The sequence below is a fragment of the Neopelma chrysocephalum genome, unplaced genomic scaffold, assembly GCF_003984885.1.
Source record: "Neopelma chrysocephalum unplaced genomic scaffold, ASM398488v2 Primary Assembly neopelma1_24, whole genome shotgun sequence".
NCBI classification, from domain to species: domain Eukaryota; kingdom Metazoa; phylum Chordata; class Aves; order Passeriformes; family Pipridae; genus Neopelma; species Neopelma chrysocephalum.
Genome location: NW_020897693.1, coordinates 47889435 through 47915097, shown reverse-complemented (window position 1 = coordinate 47915097; position 25663 = coordinate 47889435). Strand labels below are relative to the sequence as shown.

General features: G+C 38.1%; 2 protein-coding genes across 3 annotated transcripts in view; one reads left to right on the top strand and one right to left on the bottom strand.

Annotated features, from left to right (window-relative positions):
- The window catches only part of TDRD9 (tudor domain containing 9), a 73886-nt gene that overhangs the window by 44889 nt on the left and 3334 nt on the right, over window positions 1-25663 (bottom strand). For both annotated transcript variants that reach the window (XM_027674081.1, XM_027674082.1), the window contains exons 2-4: window positions 8145-8254; window positions 1344-1441; window positions 682-903 (exon numbers count right to left, since the gene is read on the bottom strand). In XM_027674081.1, the coding sequence (XP_027529882.1) occupies window positions 682-903; window positions 1344-1441; window positions 8145-8254 (430 nt within the window). The remainder of the gene's footprint in view (window positions 1-681; window positions 904-1343; window positions 1442-8144; window positions 8255-25663) is intronic.
- Window positions 21731-23165, top strand: RD3L (retinal degeneration 3 like). Its single transcript, XM_027674083.1, has 2 exons — window positions 21731-22029; window positions 22871-23165. The coding sequence occupies exons 1-2, from the start codon at window positions 21731-21733 to the stop codon at window positions 23163-23165; spliced, it is 594 nt and encodes a 197-aa protein (XP_027529884.1).

The following is a 25663-nucleotide window of genomic DNA, read 5'->3' as shown; positions in this document are numbered from 1 at the left end:
GCCTCGTTGGGACAGGAATTTATTGTAATGTAGGGATACAGAGGCCTGGTACAGTAGCAGACACCTTGGGAAGCAGATGGGGCAAGATGGGCCATGGAAGAAAGTGGATGTGGGGTAACAGATGAAGTAACCCGTGCCAAAAGAGGAAAGTGGCATCCAGTTTATAAATGGAAGGACATAACTGAGTTTGAAGCTGAGCTGGACAAGGCAAAAGGAGGAGACAGATTTAACAGGAAAAACTAGTCCAAGTTTTCACAGGCTAAGAAGAAACAACAGGATGTTCACAGAACAATCTGGCCATAACTGCATGAAAGTTTTGACAGAGCTGACAGGTAAATGTAGTAAAGTTAAACAGATAAAGTATGTTAATTAAGGAGTTTAAAGTAAAAAAAAAAAGACAGAATATAATTCTCCTGCAGCAATTACAGTGATTAATAATGTAGGTGTGCCCAGTGCAGAAAAATACTTCTGTGGGAGTTCCACCAGGATTTATAGTTATTCAACTTTAAAAGTTGATTTAATTACAAACATTTAGCAGGAGACAGCTAGAAAACAGCCATTCTGCTTTAAAAGCAGATTCTCTAACATTACTTCAGTATGCTGGATCTCTTTAGAAGCAATTAAGAAAGAAGACATAGCACTTTTTAATGCATTTTTAAACAGCATTTAAAACTTTTATACCTGGTATCCCACAAATCCACCTAGAGTCCATGATCGTTCCTTGCTAATCCACCTGGCAAGGCTGCTGGCACTGATTTTCCGGGGCTGGGTAACAGCAATGTTGCAGTGGATAGATTGCTGCATGCAATAATCCAGAACATATTGTGGTATCTGTGTGCTCTTACCACTGCCAGTTGCTCCCTCTACAATCACAACTGAATTGTTTTGTATCAGAGACAGTATCTGAAACAATTTTTCAAGAAAACTCGTAAGTCTACAAAACAAAACAGATTTTTAACAGACTTGAAATATCAACAGCTTCCAGGCCACACATCTAATCTCTGTAAAACACTGTGCCATCATCTTCTAGGAATGTGGAGATAACTGGACTTCTAAAATACATCAGAATATCACAGAAAAGAATACTGGCACACACACATATTTTATATGACTACCTCTAAAGTATAATAGCAGTGATTTTTCCTCTAAGATTTTATACAGTGGTTTTGTACAAAATCCGAAAGTTTTGTACAATGTTTAAAACACAAAGTTTCCCCTCTAAAAACAAACAAAACCCCAACCAACTAACCAACCAAAAAAAGAAGACAAAAAACCCCACCCCCAAACCACAACAAAACATTATTTTCAGCTTTATTTCATGAGAGAAAGTACACTGACATTACCTTTTCCCTGTGTTTGGCTGTAGGCATATTCACATATTTATGTTTAATTTTTGGTATAGAAGTTGAATCACCTGATTGACACAGAGACAATGAAGTACCTAGGCAAAAAAATAACCAAGAATAATTTATTTCAATAGAGAAAAAGAAAATCCAGCAAGAGATTATGATCACAGGATTTGGAAACCTAACTTCTCTAAAATTTGAATTGCATACTTGTGAGTATTAATAGAACTAATACTTTTAATATCAGTAGATTGTTGGAGATTTTCTAGGTTTATGCAATTGCTGTTCTACTGGAAGCAACTCCGAAAAAATACTGCTTCTGTGTATAAACCATCCTCAGTGTAAGAAATGTATACAATTCTATATGCTTTTCTCTTAATTTAAAACAGTATTTTTGCACCGTTTGCATTACAAGTGCAAATTCTACCTGTGCAGTCAAGAATTTACAATTCTGAAAAAATGTGCCCTATTCATATGCCTTTGTTTTTTCCTCTAGAGTCTACTGGATCCACAGTGTAAAATAACTCATAATTTGATAGGAAGGCAATTATATATCTACCACCTGGCAGTTAAAACAAATCTGGTAAGCACCATGATGACCCTTCAACATGATACTACATTCTGCAGTCTCATGGCAGGAGTTAGTCACTGTTATCACTGGGTAACACAGGACAAAAATCTCACAGTGCCAGTATGAGTTTCTCTCAGAGGTCTGCTGTCAGACAGTTGTAGAGGAAGTGCAGAAGGGGAAAACCTAGACAAGACGTTTTTTGTAAGTTGCAATTAAAGGATGTGGCTAAAAAAACCCCATCATAACGAAATCAGAAGCAGGAATGCTTTCTATTTCAAATGGGTTTCACCAGGTATTACGGCAAAATTGACTTACTTGCACAGAAGTAATAAAACCTCACACTTCACTTCTTTTTATGGCATTATTTCCCCAATAAGCAGACTGGTGAGAAAGAAATCTGGTATTCTTTTTACAAAGGCAATAATTACTTTAAAATAAAGGCTATAACCTCAATACTTGACTGCAGTTATAGCTCCCTTTCTTTGGAAAGGTTGTAACAACCTCACACAGCAGTGAAGCAAAAGCAGGCAGAACAACATGTTTCTGTGTGTGTACTACACCTGAATGTGCTCCAAGCCCCCTAATTAAGTTATTATCACATTAAAACAGCGTACAGTTCAACAAGACAGTTTCACAAAGCACTAAAAAACAGTTTTCCTGAAGCCACACTCTGCAACAAGAAAGGTTCTTTACCTGGACTCTGTATAATGCAACAGTTAAAGGTGATCACTGCACAAGGATTTATTTAGCACCGCTGAACACACAGAAAACCAGAACTTATTAGCAGCCTGCCTTGAAAATATTGTCTGTCCTTTCTAAAATACTTTTGGTCAAGTTTCTAAATATATTCCCCAGAAAAAAATTCATATATAACATTCTGTCACAGCAACACTGTACAGAGGCTGACTGGCTTCCCTCTGGCACAAACATGTCACTTCTGGGACATCCATAGCTCTGTGTGATTTGGCCAATGCTGGAAGAAACCTCAAGCTGCTACGAAACAGATCCCAGTGTCAGCAAATTCCTGATAAAGGAACATAGCCTTCCCACCTCTATCAGGTTTTCCATGAAACAAATGCAATTTTGAAAAGCACGTTCAAAGTATACAATAGAAGACAGTAGCAATTTTTTAACAGTGCTTATAAATAAGGAGGGAATGTTAAAAAAAAATTAATAATTTAAACCTCTGTAATTCAGTAAAAAGACAGTGCATTAGTAAGAAATCATTGACCTAAAATTCAATTTAAAAATTTATTTTAAAAATACAAAGGACCAAAGCAGAAACAAAGAAACAGCCACCAATAGTCACGTACCTGCTGAATAATCTAATTTAATCAATTTTGTATATGTAATTTTTTTTCACTGCTGAAACATAACTTTTTTTAATATTGCTTTTTATATAACAGTTCTATGACAGCAACATCTTACCTTCTCCTTAACACAGAAATTTGGAAAAAAATTATCCCAGAAGGAAATGGTGATCCAATGTTAGCCACCATCAACACAAAGAGTTTGAGAACTGACAGCCATGCAAGCACATAGCAGATGCTACAAGTACTAAAAGCTGTATGGTTTGTTTTTTCTCTCTTCAAGACACGTAGACTGTGCTTAAACGGAAAAAAACATTACTGAATTTGCCTGGGGAACTAATACCATGACAACTGTGAGAGTTCTGTCTAGAGCAGACAGCACAGACTGGGGCTCCAGTGAACTGGAGACTTCAGATGAACACTGACGTGACCTAAGAAGCCATGAAAATGCCCACCCTAACAAATTGAGGACACAAACTTCATCTGAAACCTACTATGATCATTAGTGAATAAAAAAAACAAAATGGGGATGGGAGAACTTGAGTAACCATCTTAAGAGACCTTAGAAGTTTCACCTTTATATTTTAAAAACGAAAGGTGTTGTTCTGTACCATGAAGACCTGCCGCAGAAGAGAAACACTTGAACATACATCCCTATGAAAAGTTCCAAAGTTATTCTACTCATTTAAACAACATTTAACTGTGAACTCTGTAGCACACAGTCTAGTTGCCTTCAACTGTTTGGTTTTGCTTGGGGTTTTTCTTTTCTATTTTTCATATCCGAGTTTCTCCCCAGATGAGAACTGAACTTCTGCCAATACAGACAAATATACAGAGTCAAGGAGCTAAAGGACTACAGACTTACCAGCAAAAAAGGTACAAACTTTTCAATTGCTTATACTTTCTGGAAAACTTTCGTAAGACCAAAATAACTGACCCAACCAGTGCACACCATTCTAAGACACCATGCTCTAACCTGCACCTCAGATTCTGACACACAGAGAATGCAGGACACTTCCAACCTGAAAATGGTAAATTGAGGAAGCACACAACTGCCCACCATGGTGTTTTAGGACAAGCTAAATATTTCAGTGTATAAGAAGCATTAATGCCAATCCAGAAAAATGGTATTAATTTCCCTATTAAAGAAATTATTTTGCATGCAAGTGCAAAAATGAAACAGAAAACTCAATTATGGATAAGATGAAATTGCCTGCTTACCTCCTTTTCAATTATTATGAAAGTTCTGTAGAGACACATTGACTGCCATGACTAAAACAGTCAAGTGCCCATGGAAAGAGCAATTTTCCAGTATCTCAGTTATTGCAGGCCATATAAGTAGATGTATTCCCTCTGGTAACCCATTTCCTGAATTGAATTTGAACACATCCTTTTAACGCAAGATTAGATTTTTGTATTCACCAGTTCTGGAAGAAGAGACTGTACAGCTGGATCTTGGTATCTGCCACTAAAGCAAATTAAAATGAGAGCCTTAAAACAAAATATACTAGGAAGTACTGGTTAGGTGAGTCAAATGAGATACTTATTACATCCCTGATCATTCCTCTGCTGAGCTACAAATACACAAAGTGACCACAGTCAGCAAGGAAGCTCCCAGGAAAGGTAAGATAGAGGTAACAACACGGCTCCTGCACTGAGCCACAAAGCATAAGGACTTACCAATACGTCACACACTTCAGTCATAACACCAAGTACATGAAGTTGCTACTGACTGAGCCCTGGAAAGCTTAATCCAGAGCCTGGGCAAAGCAATTAAATTTCCTGACTGAGGAAAACAGGCTAACAATTTTCTGTCTTGAAGCGCTGACTGCCGAAGGAAATTTCTAAGAAAACACTTCTCCACAATCCTCTTCAACTTACATATATTTTATATATGAAAGGTTCTGAGGTGAAATCTGAGATATGATTAATTTTTCTGACATGCATCTGTTCTGAATCCCAAACATTTAAGGAATTCTATAATTGAAGTTTTCATATGGCATAAATGATGTTTAAATTGCTGCTTCTCTGTAAGCAATTACTTCACATGGAACCTAGAACGCCTCCAGAACAGATCCATTTAATGGTATGAAAATAATGAAGATTGAGAAAAGGAAAAAAAATTGCCATCCACAAAGCTGCATGAAAACAATTATATAGGTATGCTTAAAAAAAAGGGGGGGGAATTTATTAAGGATTTTAAAAGCTTAAGAGCAAGACTCTTGGTGCACACAGTTTAGAATTCCCAGATTTTGGGGTGGGGAGGAGGAGGTGGTGGGAAAAAAAAAATCCATTTTCTACAAGATGCTCAAATTAGGCAAGTGTCCCATATACACTACTCCAGAAGGTTTCCCTCTGCACAATATCCCATGAGCTCAGTGAATCAAAGGTGTGTAAAGCCTGAAACGGCCAATACCAAATGTGAAACCAGTCTGATGGGCCATGGAAGAACTGCAAATGCTCAACTTGTTTTGGCTAAGAGTTGTGACAAAGAATTTTCTTCTACTCTTATTTAATCACTTCAGCTTCCTTTTCACAGCAGTATTATCATTTACACGAGAGCCAGAACTCTAAATGCAGTTCCCTGATGATCTGTTTTCCCAACACAGAAGCAGATCAGGCATTTCTGTTGGTCCTCTCAGTATAAAAGCATATGCTCTTTCAAAGAAATTGGAAAGCACAAGATTTAAACTCAACAGGATTTCATAAAATAACAAGACACTAGCAATACAAACACAACAGTTTCAGTAACTCTCAAAGTTTTAAAAGAGGTTGTCGATTTATACAGAAGATATCATCTACAGTTGCAACAGCAACTCCAAAACAAAGCAGCTACAAAAAGGATACCAATTCTGAACCTTCAGGCCAAATCAGCTTCTCATTTCCATGTTGTGAAGATTATTTCCTGACTACATTTGTATTCAACACAGCTAGAACTCATAGATCCTAGTCTAGATAAATTCTTGATAATTTATGACAATACTCATGTTCTTAAAGAGAACCTACACTTCCAGATCAATACAGCTCATAGTTACAGATACCTCTTGGAGCTCTTGAAATCTGCATGATCTCGTATTACCATTTAAGAGTAGCAGTCTCAAATGTGTAACAACGTACACATTTATAACCTATAAAGTTAACAGTACAAATATTATGCTCCCTTACTGAGCTTCTTTGTTCTATTATCCTAACATGACAGAGACTTATATGTCTGTAAGTCAAAACTGACAGCAATAAGAACCAGGATTTTCTGAACTATTTCTGTTATTCTGCATCTAGGTGGGATTTGGCAGCTCAGTCTCAGAATGCCGTAGGAATGTTCCAGTCCTGTCACTATCCAGTTTGCTGAGAGCCCGCCACTGGATCGTACACAGCTGGGAGCACAGCACTGATGAGAGGAGGCAGGCATCAACACTGCATGGAACAGCTCCTGAAGCAACAAGACTCCAGACAACGACACAGACGAAGACTAGAAAGGGGGGAAGGAGGGGGAAGGGACTAAGGGAAATATCTAACAGATTAATAATAAGAGAGTATATAATATGCCAGTATTTCAGTAATTTTTTAAGGTGGTTTGCTAATTAGATGCTGTTTAGGTAAGTTACAACTGGAAGGAAAGAATAAATATTAAAAGGTATAAATTTCAAGGAAAAACATTTTAGGTAGACTATGAAAAAGACAGGTATTTTTTAAATAAAATACCAGGATGACTACACAGAAATATTTCCTAAAAAGCCTAAGTTATAACTGTTTCTTTTACAGGAGGAACACTGCTAGCAATCAATTCCATTCAAAGTTATGCAGGCCAGTAGCACTGCTAAATTAGATTGCTAGCTTACTTTAGGCAGAATTTTGATTTAACAGGTGAAGGACATTAAATGATCTATGGTATTTCATTGCATTAATTAGTACCACTACCCTATTAAAGAAACATCTAAGGAACTTGGGCTCAGTCAGTTTGTTGTTGTTCTTCCTTTGCTAGCACATGAAAAAACTAGGGAACACCACCACATTCCTGAACTACAACATTGGAAGCTCCTTACTAGTCCCTTTATTCCCCCATTTTCACCTTCTAATACCTCCTCTCCCACAAACTTTACGTAATGTCAAGTGAACAAGAGATAATATTTTGTGGTTGGGACAGGTCAGGTGCACTGCACATGCTGAACAGGCCAACTGAACCTACTGCCTCTCTGCTGATGACAGACCCAGCATATGGTTCCTCAGCTACCTGAGTTCCAGAGGCCACAGAATTTGCAGAAGCACTGAACAACAGCAATTTCTAGAAAATTTCTCAAGTTTTTAAATTTTGGTATATCAGCAAAGGTATACAAAAAGTATTAACAGAATGACACAAAGAACAGACAAAACACATAAATGTCCTTTTCTTGGGAAATCAGCTACATGAACAAAATTGGAAATTAGGAGGCACAGTAAGAGTTTGAAGCTGAGCTGCCCTGACAAGTGAGTCAGCCTCAGACTGCTTTTACCAGAGCTCCTAGGAAAGAAGTGCAATCAAATTTCCCTCTAAAGGCAGTTCAAAGCAATAATCAAGTAGGCATGGAAATAACATGGATAGAAAACGAGAAAACAGAACAAAGACATGAATCTAATGAGTGGTATCTTTTCCTTCTAGATTTATTTCAATCATGTATCTACATTTATCAATAGAACAAACCAGATATATGCACATTTATCTATGCAACTGCATTACATGGTGTGGTTTCCAGAAAATAAGGTATTTGCTTTTTAATACCATGCCTTTACATACAACAAACTAATACACATACATCATTAAACAAACAAGAAATACACGGAAGGGTTTCACAGTTTTGAGTACAGGAGATGGGGGAAAAAAACCACAGGGAGAAAAAGGACAGGTGTATCTGATCACAGTATTTTTATTTCCTTTTTTACCTGGTTTATTATAGACAGGCTGATCATTTCCAGATACACTTAGCTCTTGTTCCTCTGCTCGTCTGTATTTTTCAGCATATTCCGTTCCAATGCTCTCTGTGACAGGCAGCCTGAAAAGGAAAGAAATGATAAATCAATGCTTCCTAATCCAAGTCATTCGTATGTCTGAGAACAGTAGCATTACACAGGAAGTTCAGAGTCTCCATGTCACAATGGAACTACTTCAATGAACAAACTTCAGAAAGAAAATTTGTCTCTCCATTTAGATACTAGCCTGAGGAAAATGCCACATTAAATTTTTTTGTTTTGGTTCAAAAAAATGGAGCACCCAAAATATCATCCTTTAAGGTTTTAATACTTAGGAATTTCTCTTCTAATGAAAGACTACAATTTCCTCTGAACAAAGATAAAATAGCTCTGTTTCACCAGTTCTTGACACAATACAAACAGGGTAATAATTTTATTCTTGCATGATTCCCCAGAGACAGTGCAAGCAGGTAGGAAGAAAAAAAATCATCTCACTGCTTTGAGGAAAAAAGTTTTGACTTTAAGTCAAGAGATGATGGTGATCAGGGGAAAAAAATTAATGCAATCACCTGAGCACTGAATTTTATGGAAATCTATTACACACAAGAAAGTCTAATCATGACATGAATAGAATGAAGTAAGATGAAAAAAATTTCTTCAACATAAACAGTGTAAAGAAATCCACATGAAATTCACTAGAGAAAAAAGCAGCATGTTAACAATCATCGTACAGTTATTAAATCATCATCATCATGGCTAGGCTTCGCGAACGAAGATTTGGGAAGGGCTCTACCCATTTTTCATGCAAGCGCGTTGGTGGCTAAAAAGGCCAATACGAGAAAGGCAAGTCCGGTTGCAAAAGACACAGCAGAAAGACTCCTTAGATGGTATATTCTGCAAGGTTCGATTCTTTCTGCGTTGTCTTTTCTCCTCAAGAGTGATCCTGCGTGCCTTCTCAAAAGCATCAGCAGCGTTATAAATGGTCTGTCTCCAGGCCTCCCGATTAGAGGCCAGAGTGGACCAGTTATGGTGATCAATATGCCCGAGGCTGAGTTGTTGCTTCAGGGAGTCCTTGTATCTTTTCTTTGGAGCTCCTCTCTTGCGGCAGCCAGTGGCAAGTTCACCATAGAGCAGGATCTTAGGGAGGCGGTGGTCCTTCATCCTAGAGATGTGCCCTGCCCAACGCAGTTGCGTTCTCAGGAGCATGGCCTCAATACTCGTAATTGCTGCCTGTTCGAGAACAGATGTATTGGTCACATAGTCTGACCAATGGATGTTAAGGATTGTACGGAGGCAGCGTTGATGGAAGCGTTCTAGGAGACGCAGGTGGTGGCGGTAGATGACCCATGATTCGGAACCATATAAAAGAGTAGACAGCACTATGGCTCTGTAAACACTGATCTTGGTGCTTTTCTTCAAGTGTTTATTACGCCAAACTCGTTTATGGAGTTTTCCAAAAGCACTGTATGCCTTCGCTAACCTATTGTCTATCTCCCCATCAATCTTACCATCTGAGGAGATGAGGCTGCCTAGGTAATTAAACTGTTGGACTGAATTGAGTTCTGACTGGCCGATGGTGATGTGGGGACGGTGGGGGACTTCCTGAGGTGCAGGCTGATGGAGAACTTCTGTCTTCTTTAAGCTGACTTCCAGCCCAAAGAGCTCAGCAGCCTCTGCAAAGCAGGATGTTAAACGCTGCAGAGCTGCTTCTGTGTGGGCAACAAGGGCGGCGTCATCAGCATAGAGCAGCTCCCGGACAAGATGGTTTAGGGTCTTAGTATGGGCCTTCAGTCGCCTTAGGTTGAATAGGCTTCCATCAGTACGATATCGAATGTAGATACCGTCCTGATCATCGAGGTCTGCCGAGGCCCTTTGAAGCATCATACTGAAAAAGACTGTGAATAGGGTAGGAGCGAGAACGCAGCCTTGTTTCACACCATTCTTTATTAGAAAGGGCTCAGAAAGTGTGTTGCCATATCTGACTTGGCCGTGCTGATCCTCATGAAGTGAGATGATCATTTTAAGGAACTTGGGGGGACAACCTAAACGTTCCAAAATCTGCCAAAGACCTTTTCTGCTCACAGTATCGAAAGCCTTGGTGAGGTCGACAAAGGTTACATAGAGACCTTTGTTCTGTTCCCTACACTTCTCTTGCAGTTGTCTGAGAACAAATATCATGTCTGTGGTGCTCCTGTTGGCTCTGAAGCCACACTGACTTTCAGGTAGAATTTCTTCTGCTATAGCGGGTATTAGTCTGTTCAGGAGTATTCTTGCCAAGATTTTGCCAGCAATGGAGAGCAGAGTAATACCACGGTAATTTGAACAGTCTGATTTAGTACCTTTCTTCTTATACAAGGTGATGATGACTGCATCACGAAGGTCTGAAGGTAGTTCGCCTAGTTCCCAACAGCGCACCACAAGCTCATGAAATTTAGCATGGAGTGCAAGGCCCCCATGTTTCCAGACTTCAGGTGGAGTTCCATCAACCCCAGCTGCCTTGCCGATTTTCACCTGCTGTATGGCCTTGAGGGTTTCTCCTAGAGTGGGGGCAGTATCCAATTCGTATTTCACTGGTTGTTGTGTGATGGACTGAATTGCTGAGTCTTGTACTACACGGTTGGTACTGAAAAGAGCCAGGAATTGTTGAGGAAGAAGAGAACCGCCCACCAAGCACATCTTGCACTGCCTTCCTGTCACGCTAGAAAAACAGCCTTTCGTCTTGCTTGCAGCAAGCTCCAACAGAAACTCCGTGACATCCAGAACAAATGGTGGACCGATCTAGCTGCAAAAACTCAACTATGTGCAGATACAGGGGATCACAAAGGATTCTATGAGGCCCTGAAAACAGCATACGGGCCTACATACCAAGTCCAAAGCCCACTACTCAGTGGAGATGGTCAAACGCTTCTGACAGATCAAACCTCCATTCTGAATAGATGGTCTGAACACTTTCAGACTCTTTTCAGTATTAAATCAACAATGAACCTAAATGTAGAAGAGTCTTGAGCACATCAAAAGCAACCTTATTTTTTAAAACAAAATACAGAAGTTGATACTATAGTTTTGCTTAAATTCTGGGCCCTGTGCCAGCCTTTACTATGCAATAATTCACTAATGCAAAGCAAATCTGTTTCTGTTTTATGACAGCACTTATGCAGAAGTGTTTGTTTCTTGGCCTAAATAACAGGCAATGCTGACTCCAAAAACAATGACTCTGAAAACAACACAAGACTTTCAACATGGCACTGTGTCACACAGCTCCTGACATGGAGTAATTTTCAATATCTTGATGCCACAGAGCACCCACCTTCTCCAGCAAGGCAAACTCTGTGCCAGCTTGGCTGTCCTACAGACAACTCATTCAGATCAGAACAGAACACCCAAGTATTTATCACCTACTGCTGTCAACAAACTAAGAAATACCTTCTGATCTGATTTTAACAATATTTTAGACATAGAGCCACAGCAATTTCCCCCTGGATCTCAAGTATCTCTCCTAATGCAATGTTCAACAGGACTGCACCCATCTGCACAGTGGCTACATGAGCAACAGCTGCCTACTTTGAGCAAGCAAACTACAACACTTGCATCACCTAAACCCTCCTGGAACACCTAGGACAGGGAACACTCCTCAACAGGCCTGAATCCAAGGTACAAAAAAAAAAAAATATTCACATCATGTCAGACTACTTATAACATAGGTCATTCCGCTGAATGTACACTAAAGACAAATAAAACTCAAAAATTCAACAATAGTATCAAAATCAAGCACTCGGTAGCTGAAAATACCATAATGAAGCTTGGCTGCACAATCTCACTTTGGCAGCACTGTATGCACATGATACAGATTTAGGTGATACAACCAATTATTTTTTCACTTCCATAAACCTGCAGCCTCACTGAGAGGACTGGACACACATCTTCTGAAAAAACAAAAACTGAGTTACGCAGCAAACACAACTTGCCCTTTAGTTCTCTGTAAGAAAAAAAGCCATCCAATGCAGGCAGTCACTGCTGTCACAGAGGAGCAGGTATTGCTTGACTGTCAGAGCCCTGAGCAACAGCAAGGAAATCACTTGAACAGAAAAATCCCACTGAGGCTAAGGGTGACAAAGCAGGGCTGTGCTCCTCGTTTGCAGTTAAGACCTTGCAGATCCATCAACTATTTAGACAGCACCTAGGGAATAGGGGCTGTTTATATATATATATATATACACGTATATATGTATATATATATAATGCATATATATATACACACACATATATATAATGCATATATATGTAAAAATATATATGTTCATTTATAAATATTTATTTAGTATCTCCTGGAGATGGAGTATTAAGCATTTCAAAACAGGCTCCCAGAAGTGCATATGTGCTTCCAACCTTCACCTGTACAGCTTCAGGAAAACGAGGGCATTATGACCTTGGTGATAGTCTGAATATTTTATTTCAGAAATTAGGTTTTCAGTCTTCAGAAAGCAGCATCCAGCAAATAAACCCCAGGCTACACAATGAATAAACAAAACATTTAATAGCCAGTCATTAGGAATGAACATTGCACACTTGACATACTGGATCAGGCTACAATCTTGGGGAAAATCATATGCAACTGCAAGACTGCATCTCAGAATATGAAATGAACAAACAAGCTTCATTGTATTATTTCTTGATGTTTTAACGCTGAACTTTGCAGCATTAATAAATTTAAAGCTTATAGAATAATGGGGGGTTTTAAGCAAAATGAAATCACTATGAAGCCCTCTGGAGCTCTCCTAAGTCACCGGAATGATGAAATCATTTAACAAGGATCATTAATAAGCCATCAGTAGGTGCTATTGTCCTATATATATATATGGATAAACAGAAAAGGATTTCTATCACATGGAAATCTAGTGATTTTCAACAAAATTTGCTGACAGAGGAATAACAAGATTCAGAAATTCAAATCCATTCCAGGCTAGAAAAGGGCAAAACTAATTAAGGGACTTGGCTGGATTGTATTTACAAAGCACAGTGTCTGTCTGATACATCAGTTATCTTTTTCCCACTTCTACTCCCTCAGAGTGAAAACCTGCCTTTTGGTAACACCTACCATGTTACAGCATATATTCCCTAGGCTTTCCAGATTCCAGCCTTTACAGCTGCATATACGAAACAGTCCAAATTCTACTACATTAAGAAGCAGTAAAAAGAATTTTTGTGACTAATACAATCAATGAAAATTTTAAGTCACCAACTGAAGGAAATGCAGGAGATGTCAGATGTTCTGCTTTTTCTTCCCCCCCCCCATTTAAAAAAGCAGGTGAATTAACACTGTTTCTTATAATACTTTCCTTATTCCATATCATGTGGCTTAGCTACTATAACATTTTTCTGAAGTGTAACTGATCTTGGTACATATGCCCAGTCAAACTAATTTTGAGCATCTGATTGAAACAAAATATTTCTAAACATAAAATTAAATAGAGCTGACACTTTGGGGGAATTACTGGAAGGAAAACACAGTTTAACACCAAAAATTATTGACACATTCAGTTGTAAATGCTTTCCAATACACTGAGGGTGCCTTTCTTTAAATAAATTCAGCTAGAGAAAGGTCTTCCTTTTCTTCAAGCTACAGAATGACCTCTAATAAGTCAACAAGGCCATCATAACAGAGTACACTGGGTAAATTTTTGTATTTTAGCATCTGAAATATGAACCAAAGCATTTTTGCATACACTTAGTAAAAACAGAATCAGTTGCCCAATCTCAACCATAACTGTGACAAGTAATTTGTTTGGCCCTTTGAAGTGACACGTACTACAATGCCAACGCCTACACTGAACGCAGTTAGTGCCAACAGGAGCAATGCTTAAAAAATCTTTATTAAAGTAACGAGATATATACAGTGTTATTCCATGAAAAAATAGCACTACTTAGGCAGCACACCTGAATGTGTAAAGAAAACATCCAAGTATGTAGCAAAATTCCAAGGATTAAGATGTTTCCTTATCCAACTTCAAACAATTTTCTACTAACTATCTAACTTTGGGGTAGAAGCCCTATTCAAGGCCATGTAACTTCAAGAACACATCCATTTTAGAGACAAAACTGAAAAAAAAAAAAAAAATAAAAGTCTTCTAGGGTTGTGTTTTTAAAAAAATCTTATACATATACTTTCTGCTTATTTATGTTCTGCCTCATTTAACACAAAAAACCCCGTGCACATGGGACTGGAAGTTGAACATAAAACTAGTGTCACCCATTTCACAGATCACAAGAGAAGGACTGCCCCAAGTCATGGCTTCTGTCACGCACACAAACTGTCCACCTACTTACAGATCTTTGTGGGGAAGGAAAAATCACTTGAAAAAAAACACTTAGCCTTGTAACACACAGAGCAATATTTTGTTGTACAATTTTAGTAAGATATATACAGTAGACTGTTTCAAAGCCTCTTCTGAAACTAAAGTAATGTGACACTTTACATAACTGAACATTTGCCATGACAGTGAATAACCTTCCACTGGGTTTACTGAAGGACATACTAAAAATTACTTTCCCTTTAGCTGGAAGTTTGCTTTTCATACAAAAGATTGGTCTTACCTGCAGAAATGCACTAACTGTAATGAAATCATGTACTGTCATTCAAAACCCATAATGTTTCAACCAAAAAAAAAAAAGGACTATTAATAGAATTCAGAGTAAGTGTAATCTAGTAAATACTAAAACACAGATTTTACAAAGTCATTTACAGATTATTTTAAGAATCTAAGAATCGGTGAGGTTGGTTTTTTACCACTAAGAGCTGTTCTAAAATGTAATTAGGTAGATTTAGTGATAAAGTCTTCATATATAGGCATTTTAAAGGCTTGCACTGTTCTTCCTCATAGCAGTTATTCAGATCTCCAGTTTTAAAACCTTAAACAGTTGGGGGGGAGAGAGAGAGAGCACTAAAACCACTTTGCAAAAATCCTGAAAACCTCTAATGCAAATGTTTGGATTTGGATAAACTATGTAAACTCAACATCTCAGAAATATTTCACACATGTCAAACTAACGGCTCTGCAACACCTTCCATCTTCCATCTTATTCACAGTTAAAATCCAAGAAAAATAACAACCACAAATGCCATGATGAAACAGTACAAATCCTCAAATTTACTGTCTACTGCTCTGGGATTTTATGCCGGGGGGGAGACTGGGATGAACTGCTGGGCTTCAAAGAACTGGACTCTTCTTGGACATGAGCTGTTGATGAGTTCCTCTTTCTGCAGCCATAGCTCCAACGGGATGCTCTGAAGAGGGCAGGTGTTACCTGTGGCAGATGGTGACAAGCCACACAACAACTACCTCTCTCCCACACATGAAACAGCTAATTTTGCTAATTAAAGTTTTTGGAATTAATTATGAATTAGATGTCAGACAGGTGTTCATATTTATTAACTTCAACCAAAAGCACAGTTTCTCTATCAAGCATTGCTTCTGATCCTTTAGCAACATTCACAAAGCATCTAAATTCACCCCTTCCCTCTGAACACAAAGGGAAAAAAACTTGGGAAAAAAAAGAAGAAAAAAAAATCCCACAGCAAGAAAGCCTAAACAAAAACATTTGGTTACACACTTGGTAAAATCCAGATTAAATAAATCTCTGAAAAAAATAAAATGCAAGTAAGAGACTGCTCTTAATTTAAAAGAATGCCCATGAAGGGTAGTATTGAAAGCAAGATCCCCTCATTTTCAAATTGATGCCTATTAGTGAAGTGCCACCAGCACCAGAGACATTAAAGCTACAGACAGTCCAACTGTGAGAAATCAGCTTCAACCACATCCTGATTTTATTCATCTCAGCACCAGAAGTACAGTGATAGCTTACACAAATTTCTGTCAGTTAACGCTGCTAAGAGACTTATTCAGTTGTTCGCTGTCACAGCAAAGGACCAAACAAGGAGTCTTACCAAGAGGCCTCTTGTGCAGGCTCATGGCAAATTTTGCTCCTAGTTGTTAAAAAGCAAAAGCTGTAGTCAAATACTGTCTGAAGCAATCAGAGGAGGTAGACTCACCATCTGTCTGCAGCCTGAAACAGCTAGAGAGAGTTGTTCTGTCAAATCTAAAGAAAGATGCACTACAAAGTTAATGATTGAATCCAAAGTGTGAGGCTGCATTTATAAATAGAAGGAAACGATCCAACCTGTTACCTATGGATAAATCATATTAAGAAACCTCTCTTCCCTTGGATGACTGATGGCGTTATTTTCTTCATAGCAGCTCTATGGTGCTGTGGTTTAGATTTGTCACCAAATCAATACTTCTAAAACACAAATGTTTTAGTTATTGCTGGGCTGCATTTGCACAGTATCAAGGCCTTCTCTGTTTCTCACTGCACCCCTTCCCTGCCCCTGTAAATAGACTGTGGAGCTTGCAAGTGTTGTGAGGGGGCACAACCAGGCAGGTAACACAAACTAACCAAAGAGATATCACATGCCATGCATTGTCGTGCTCAGCAGCAAAAAGACAGAAGAGTTTCAGTTCTGTTTGCCATCTTTTCTTCAGAACCTGGCTGGGCATCACTCTGCCCAGCAGGGGTGATGTGGAACTGCCTTTGCATCACCTCTTTTGTTTTCTTTCTCTCTTCTTCCCCTTCTTAAACAGCTTTTTACCTTGAACCCAAGTTTTTTTCTTTTGCTCTTCCATTCTTCATCCCCTATCCCATTTAGGGTCAGCAGGGAGTAGAGCGAGGGGCTGCACAGCGCTTAGGTGCCTATCAGGCTTAACCCACAAGATTCATCAGCCCTTCACACAAAACCCACGGCAGCAAATCACAGGATGTGACTATTATCAAGATACTAGCAAAGAATTATGGAACATCCACCACTGCAACAATGTGCTGAAATGTTAGCTCGCTAGCTATGGTTATGACCTGCTATCAGCACTTTTGGTCAAATAAGAATTAGGTTGATCGTTTCTCAGGGTGTCATTGAGTTTCATTCATAAAGAAAGCTATACCTCTTGCCCCTTTCAATTACAAGAGTAAGTAGCATCTCAGATGGTACAGATGCCATAAAATTTTCCAAAGAAAAGAATAAGAAGCTTCTCCTTCACCCATTCTCTCCATTTATCACACCTTGTTCCTCGCATCAGTGCAGTGTTCAGTTAAATGGAAGGGGCTTGGAATGAACTGCTGTTCAGCACCAATTTCTTCTCAAACTGGCTTTCTCTCAGAAAAATAGTGTGTTGTCCAACAGCACACTCAATCAGCACAAGTACTGAATTTGTAGTCCTTACAGACAGGTATAGTAGCACAGCCCCAGGTTTAACCAGACTGCCTTATTATTACAGGACCTGGTTGTCAGTTCAGGAAGTTCCTTTGTGTATGTGATATTAAGGCACATGTCTTAAGACTGAAGTCTTCTTGCTGTACTCAGAGATGACTTGGATTTGCAGGGTTTTTTTGTCCCAGAATACAGTTACAGAACAATACTTTTTCAGAATAAAACACTACACTTGGAAAAACAGCTGATACCTAGAGAACACTTATTCTTTGTGAGAATTTCAGATTTTGCAAGAATGGTAAGCCTGTTTCAAGATATGCCTTCTGCATATCATTACAGCAAATTATTTATTACTGTAGTGTTGAAAGTCATAATCAGAATATAAAATTTACTTAGCCACATATCATGTAAAATTTACCTAGCCACCTACATTTCCTGTGCTAAAGACATCATTTTATTTACTTGTTTTGTTTGTTTTTTTTTAAAGAAAGCTTTCAAGATATTTCAAAAAGTGTCGATGGTAAAATAAACATTTTCTGTCACCTCTTTTTAGCCAAGAAACATTACCTTGCCATAAACAGCCACATCTTCTAAAGTAGTCAGTATTAACATTATTCATGATGATTTTCAAGTAAGAATTCATTCATCTCTAATGCTACTGCTTATACTAGAGGACATCTCCTGTGAAGATGCACAAAACCACCTCAATGTTATTCTTAAAGTACTTCTTTGGAGTTATGCTTTACTATTGCAACAAAAAAGCTAAAATCCAAGCATATTCAGCACCCTCAAAACATGCATCCCGTTTCCCTGTGGTACGTTTCAGCTATTTAAATCTGTATGTTGTCTGCTGTATTCATAAGTGTACGTAAATATTCTTACTCTGTAGCTATGCTATGCCTTCCCCATAGAACTTAGTCTGTTACCAACTAGGAGCTTTAAGAGTATTGACAAGAAGTTTTAACCCTAAAAAATTTTAAAAGCAAGCAATACTTCTAACTTCTACCTTAATTGCCAAGCTTCTCCTCACAACTGTGATGTCAAGCAGGAAGAGACAAAAGAGGAACTGCTAGAACAGATGAAATTTTGAGTATCAGACATTTTCAGGTTAATGGTTAGAGCCACAAACTGGACTTCCACACCTTCACACCAAGTCACCCACACAGCAGAACCAAACCACTCTGAAAATGAGGGTTCTTCCAGCAAGTGCTGGGTTTACTTGCAGCTCTTCGGTACAAACCATACCCAAAAAGTAACCATCCCCACAGGTGCAAACACTACCTGAGGAGGAATTCTTTTAACATGACAGGTACCACACCACACTGACACTCCCTTCCACTCAGACAAGTAAGAGTAACCGACTCCTTAAACATGCCTTGAAAAAAATCAAGCAGAAAATAGAACTGTGCCTCATATGTAATTTATTTTCAGGGTAAAAGAAAATAACAGAATAAACCGAGCCCATGGCCATAGGAACTGTTCTCCCAGATGCACCAGGGTATGCTCATTATTCTGACTGGGGATGCACAGAGCCGGGCATTATGACGTTATTAACTAAGTTACTAATAAAGACAAACTCTGAAGTGCCTTCAGGGAACAGACCCACCATCAGCTAAAGTCAAGCCAAAACTTCCACCCTGACACAGCACTGCAGATCCATGAGTATATTTAGGGACAGCTGGATGGAATTCTAACTCCCCAAAGCTCCTAGGAACAAACATGGGCTAGAAACTGCATAAAATACTGCTCTACTTTCAAGTTCCAGTTTCCAACACCAGCCACACGTGAGCAGCCACCTCTTCCTGAATACACACCTGAAATGCCTGCAAAAGTAGAAGTAATATTAATTTTCAACTTCAGTGTTCTACCAATGGAAAGACAAACATAGTTCTCAGTATCCTGCCTTGCATTTTCGATGGTGCAACCAAATATTAGGTTAAAAAATAAAAGTTGTAGGTTTCTCATTTAATTACTTTGCAGACCTTCCAGTATGCATCTCTAATTTGCAAAGACACTATTATGGTTTTATACTGTACAGCAGTTTACTTGAAGATTGATACAGTGGAAAAAAGTGGTGACACGTTAACTGTGCTGTAAAGGAGGTGGCAAGGAGCATTTCAATTTCATCTGAAAATCTGTCAGGACAGTTCTGTCATCATAAACCTAGCTCCCCTCCTTTTTCATAGTACCACATACAATGCAATGTGAAAACCTTCCAGTTGAAGAGGATTAATACTGACATTTGAATTTTTCCAATGTATAAGTAATATCAGCTTTAATAACAGCCATACACGTCATCCTTTATGTTGTATGACATCTAGAACAAATTTACAGAACCTTTGTTCTCCCAACAGTTCAACACACCAGTGGAGGGAAAAAAGGTAGGAATGAAAAATACTTGGGGGAGCAAAGACAGTCGTTAGAACAAGAGCGAGACGGAGAGGCAGCATTTCGTATTCCATGGCCACTATTTAGATTAATAGGAAGAGACCAGATAACTGGAACGGAAAATGGCTGCTTCAGCGACCTTTGGTGTGCACACTGCCAGCCCTGAGAATGAACCTTAAAAATGGATATGCTCAAAATATTCATCAAGAAAGGAGGGAGCAGGCAACTGACAGCCAGTTGAGAGAGAGGCAATGTCTATGGTAAGACTTACAATTCTGGGCTTTTTGGATCAGTTTGACCTCAATTTGCATCTCTTTATCATTCTTTTCCTTTAATTAGATTAACGTGCCTTTTGTGGCGCACTGGAGGTGTTACAGCCTTGCCTCTTTATACACATTTGGAATGTTAATTTAAAATGCTAACAGCAATGCACAGTAATGAAAAAGTACAGTACCGTGAGATTGATGAAATTCATGTGGAAGAAGCATTTAATGCAGCAACAAAATCCTGAGCAACTGTCAAATACTTCTTTTCTGTCAACACTCACTTAACAAAAGCTTTAGATGATCTTTACTACAGAAAAACTATTCTTAGCTGTTTAAAAATGACAGCAGAACAGCCTGATCCCCCTCTAATGGGAGATAAGTCTTCCAGCATCTCAATGGCCTGAAAGTTTAGTTTGATGATAAAAGCAATGTAGTTATTTTTAGCACTCTACAGGCATAAAAATACAGCTCTAAACTGTGACCTACAGCTATGCACAGCCAAGCATCACATCACACGACAGCCTTAACTTTAGCTACAAGCAGGGCTGTAGTTGCTTCAGACTATCATTATTCATCTCACTACCAACAATACCTTTGGATGGATTTAGCAACAAGCATTTGAAATTGTCACCATCTTTTTTTAAATTGCTGCCACCGGCAGAACTCAATTCAAAGGTAGGAGATCTTAATGGACTTGGTAGAAAGTATTTGAGAGACCATGCTAGGTTAAATGGATTACTGCTTCTCTCTGGTACAGAGGATGAAAAAGAACCTTAAAAGCAGAAAAACTTAAACTGTCATATTCAGTACAGAAAGTCATTTTTTTCTAAGCACAGTTTGAGTAAATGAAAAAAAAAGAAAAAAAGGAAAAAGAGAAAAAAACGCCTGTTTCCTTCCAGCAGTAGTAACAACCTGCAAACAGGACATGCTAGAATAAGAGACCTTCAAGCAAACTGACCTGAAACAACACTTTTCAAAGACAGCTTCAAAGGTAATTTATGTTATTTTACTCCAATTTGCACGCTTGTGTCTGCATGATTTCTTACAAACTGCAATTTAAAAGTCTACTCCACCAGATTTCTGATTCCAGGTTATGTGAACAACAATTTATTTAAAATATTTAAAATATAAATCGATACAGAAGTTGTAAAAACAGATCATGCAGAGTTCCAGCACTTAACTTTATTAATTAGTATAACCTTTAAATGTAAATGTAACTTCAAATTTTGGAGGTTTGGGGTTTTCTGTTTTGTTGGGGGGGGGGGTGTTTGATTGGTTTTGGGTTTTTTGTGAGGTCGGAGGTTTTTAGGTTTGCTTGTTCGAGGGGGAATGGTTCCCTAGGGTTCCTTTTTTTTTTTTTTAACCATATATACCATAGGATAATAAAAGCACTTTTAAATGCTGCAAACTTAACGTAGTATTTTAACTCAGAAAACAGACGGGAAATTTTATGAAGTGTAAGGTTTGTCAGATTTCATTATGGTTTGGTGATTGTTGTTATCACTACTTTTATTGTACCGCAAGCTAGTTTAGCACCACTAATAAATTTTCATTCAGACATGCAGTTGCCAAGAAGGAAGTCTACAGGTAAAAAGAACTAATCGGTCAGACAGAAACAACCAATTTTTTTCCCCCCCCCCAGCTTAAAAATGCCACTTTTTGGCTGGATGAAATGGTCAAAACCTGATTCCTACAAGCCCACAAGATGTCCTGGATCAGAAGTTGTTACAAAAACCCTGCTGAGGGAGTTGAAATGGCACCTGAAAGAGCGTGAAAGATTCGTGCAAGAGATCGAAAACGAACAAAAAGTCCAGAAGACTGGCATGGATTACAACTGGCTCAAGAACTACCAGAATCCTCAAGCAACAATTCCAGCTACTGAGCAACGGCAACTCGAAGTTCTGTGTTCACAAATCCAGCCTTGCCAAACAGGAATTGTTCTTAGCAGGTAATTGTTTCGTATTTCCCTAACTCTGAGTACTCTATCAAAAGTAATATGTTTTTTTACCTAGTTCAAGTCAGTATTTGGCTCTGATCTCCAGAAGTAGCAGTGACCTGCAACTGGAATGCATTTTACAGTTGTTCTATAAATTACATCTTCACTTTAATATGTTGTGCTTGAAGGAAGTTTTAAACCAGGATTTTCCTGGTCTAATCCAAACAAGGGAAGTCTTATATGACCTTTCGATACTTCCAGTTTTTCCTCTGTTATTTATCCCCAATATTTATAAAATAGTAACCCAAAAACCAAAAATCAAAGGACTAATGCAATGCACTATTATGCAAAAAATCCAGCTTTACTGTTCAAAATACCTGAAAGCTTCTAAAACTAGCAAATCAGTGTAAAAAAAATTTCCGATTTAAAAAAAAATCCCCCCCCCCCACATTTTACAAAGAAAAATTCACCTATGCCTGTATTTTAATACATTTTCTAGGGACTCACAGATACAACAGAACAAGCTCTTTTTAAAGCCCAGAATATACCTAAGGGCAAAGTCAGTTTAAATCAAGCTACCCAGATGGGCCAAAAAAAAAAAAAAAGGAAAAAAGAAAAGCATACCCAATAACAACCACTTACAATTCTCATAATAGCTGGAGCACATCCAGTACATTGTAAGAGCTCTTTTCCTCTCACAATCTTCTGGGGGAGGTGTGTGGGGAAATGTGGCAGCAAGGAAAAAATAGCACCAGCATGCAGTAATTTCCTCCTTCCCCCCTCCAGTGACCAGAGAGGAAACAGAAGAGTTTTCAGCACTGATGATTAGATTTCGATTTTTGTTCATTTCTAGATTTCGTGAAGTTTTGGCAGAAAATGATGTCTTACCCTGGGAAATAGTCTACATATTCAAGCAAGTTTTAAAAGATTTTCTCACCACCATTGAGAGAGAAAACCAACCAGAGCAGTTGGTAGATGCATGGAATACAAATTGTCCTGAACATTTCAGTCCGCGTGGCGACTCTAACAAGCCAGACAAGGATGAAATCCCCACTGTTTCAAGTTACGTTGACAAAAACACACACAGCATGTTTCCCACCTTCTCTCATAGAATCTGGAATCTACCCTATTACTACCCATCAAGTTAAGTCGGTTTGTGTTGCTTTCAAAAAGTTATGCAGCCATTCGCATTCCTTTCTTGTGATTGCCATCCAGACACTTAGGAGTAAGAAATGTGACCTGCTCCCCTTTTTTCCGAATTCAGAAATTTAAATCCTTTGTTATAGCTAGTATGCAGTAACTTTAACTATCAACTCCCCTTTTATCTTTATAGTTTCTTAGAGCTGTTGTGTTTGAAGCCATCTTTTAATAAGCAATGTAGATGTTTCTTAAAAAATTCTGAAGCATTTAATTTTTTAGCCGTATAGAGCTAGAAGTATTTAAACAATAAAAAATACTACTTTCCATATTTTGAAACAGCATCAATCCATACAGCATTAGACAAAAACTTCTGTATTTGTCACATAGTTTTTAGGCTCTATGGGAACTTTATACTGCATAAATGAAATGGTTTAATATACTCTCAGTAATACCAAATAAACTGGTAAATATCTTTTGGAGCCAAATAGTTATTTCTTAATTTCAAGAGTACGTTGCATGAAACATTAGCAGAATTTATAACATGCTGCATGTAATATTTCTGTATTTTTTCCTAAACTGTACTCCGCACGTGCTGAAGTATTATGAAGGTGGACAACTAAATGAAAGTATTTAGTTGGATATTTAACAGCATTTAACAACTAGCTCTCTGTTCTGCATGAAATTAATGAGTTATATTTTTTCAAATAGCTGTATATAATTTCAAATTTGACTTACTGGAAACTGCTCTGAAACCCTAATTCTGCATTAAACATTTTGATCAAATCAGACAGTACCTTTCTAGAATAGCCGAAGAGTCAAGCCAGATCATTTCCAAAGCAGGAGGTGATTATTCTAAATTTACATATAACAACATTTCATGTTTTTCAGTTGCCATCATCACTGTGGGTTCATAATAAAGTTTTATAAGACTGATTGGATACGTAGGAGTTACGGTCACAGCAGGTAATTGGAGCAGAAAATCAATGAAAACATATGCCAGAACTCAGTTGGCTACATTTCCAATTGTACTGCCATCACTGTATGTAACAAGTTCTTACATATCTTATGTAACCTCTTCTTCTCGAGATTTCCTTTTAATCTGTCTGCCACATCACAAAAAATGGGCAAGACTCACATGGCCCATCTCACTACTTTGCAAACACAGAGGAAAACTGCTTCCTCTGATATTTTCCTCAGGTATACTAAAGACAACGTTCCGACTTCATCAAGGTGGTAATAACAATTGCAAGGCATTTTCTTATGTTCCACAGTTGTATCCCCCACACAAGAAAGAATTTACTAATAATGCAACATAAATTACATAAACAAATGGCACAATATTTTCATAAATGATGAAAATATTACTTTAAAAAAATCTGGAAAGCTTGTAACATAAAGAACATTTCATGTAGAAAAGTAAAATGTAACATACACAGGACGTAAAATAATCAAAACTCTTGCACACAACGAAAGGACAAAGCATTGGAGGACAAGAGTAAAACATTTCCTGTAGGTTTAAAATAAAACTTGCAGCTCAATACAAAAAGTAAGGAGTCCCTCCACTTACCATAAAATAAATACAGAAAACTTATTATATCTGCACTCAGAGCTGCTATAAACTCTTTGCCTTCCTTTTGTCAGTCAGTTTGTGGATAAATAACAAAAACGCTGCTCTCAACTTACTCTGCCCTTCTGAGGCAACACAAATAATTGGAGATTCTTTTCCTGAAGTTCTAAGCCCTGCAAGAGGGCAGGAAAGGACTGAAAGAAAGGTTTTCATTCAATAATAAAACTCCCCAAAAGTGCTAAATGTGAAGTACTTTTTCTACAGGAATCAGGGTAACAGGTACTGAGCATAAAAAAAGGCATTGGCAGAATTAATGTTATACTGAGAATTAATACCCACAATACTAGTTTCAGAAAATAGGTTTTATTTGGTCAAACATGCAAGATTGCTGCAATGGCAATTCACATAAGTTCATTTCTTTAAATGGTAGTACCCTCAACAGCCTTCTACTGGAAAATAAGTGAAAAAAACCCTAAAAATTTTGCTTCCAAATTTTAGTTATGGAAAATGAAAGGCCAGTAAACATGGAAGATCCACTTACCTTTATGATCACCATAAAAAAAGGAAAAAAAAAAGAGACAAAACCAGCCCCACAAGCTGACCACAGATACAACTTACCCATTCTTCATAAATTTCGCTTCCATTTCACTTTAATATAAGCAAATGTATTTTTCTAAGTCCAGAAACAAGACCCATCAACTACATCATATGCTAAAAGGCAGTTGTTGAATAATAGTTATCAAATATATCTAGGCATCACAGCCAGTTCAATGTTAAATCCCAATGCAATGCTAGAGAAAGGCACAAAAAAGCTCATCTACTTTTATATGCATGTTTTATTGATGAAACTGATATTAAGCTACTGCATCCAGTCCTAGTGCCCACGTTTGGGGGTAAAGGAGAGGGAGAAACCAAGGGGGAATTGCAGAAGGTACAAGA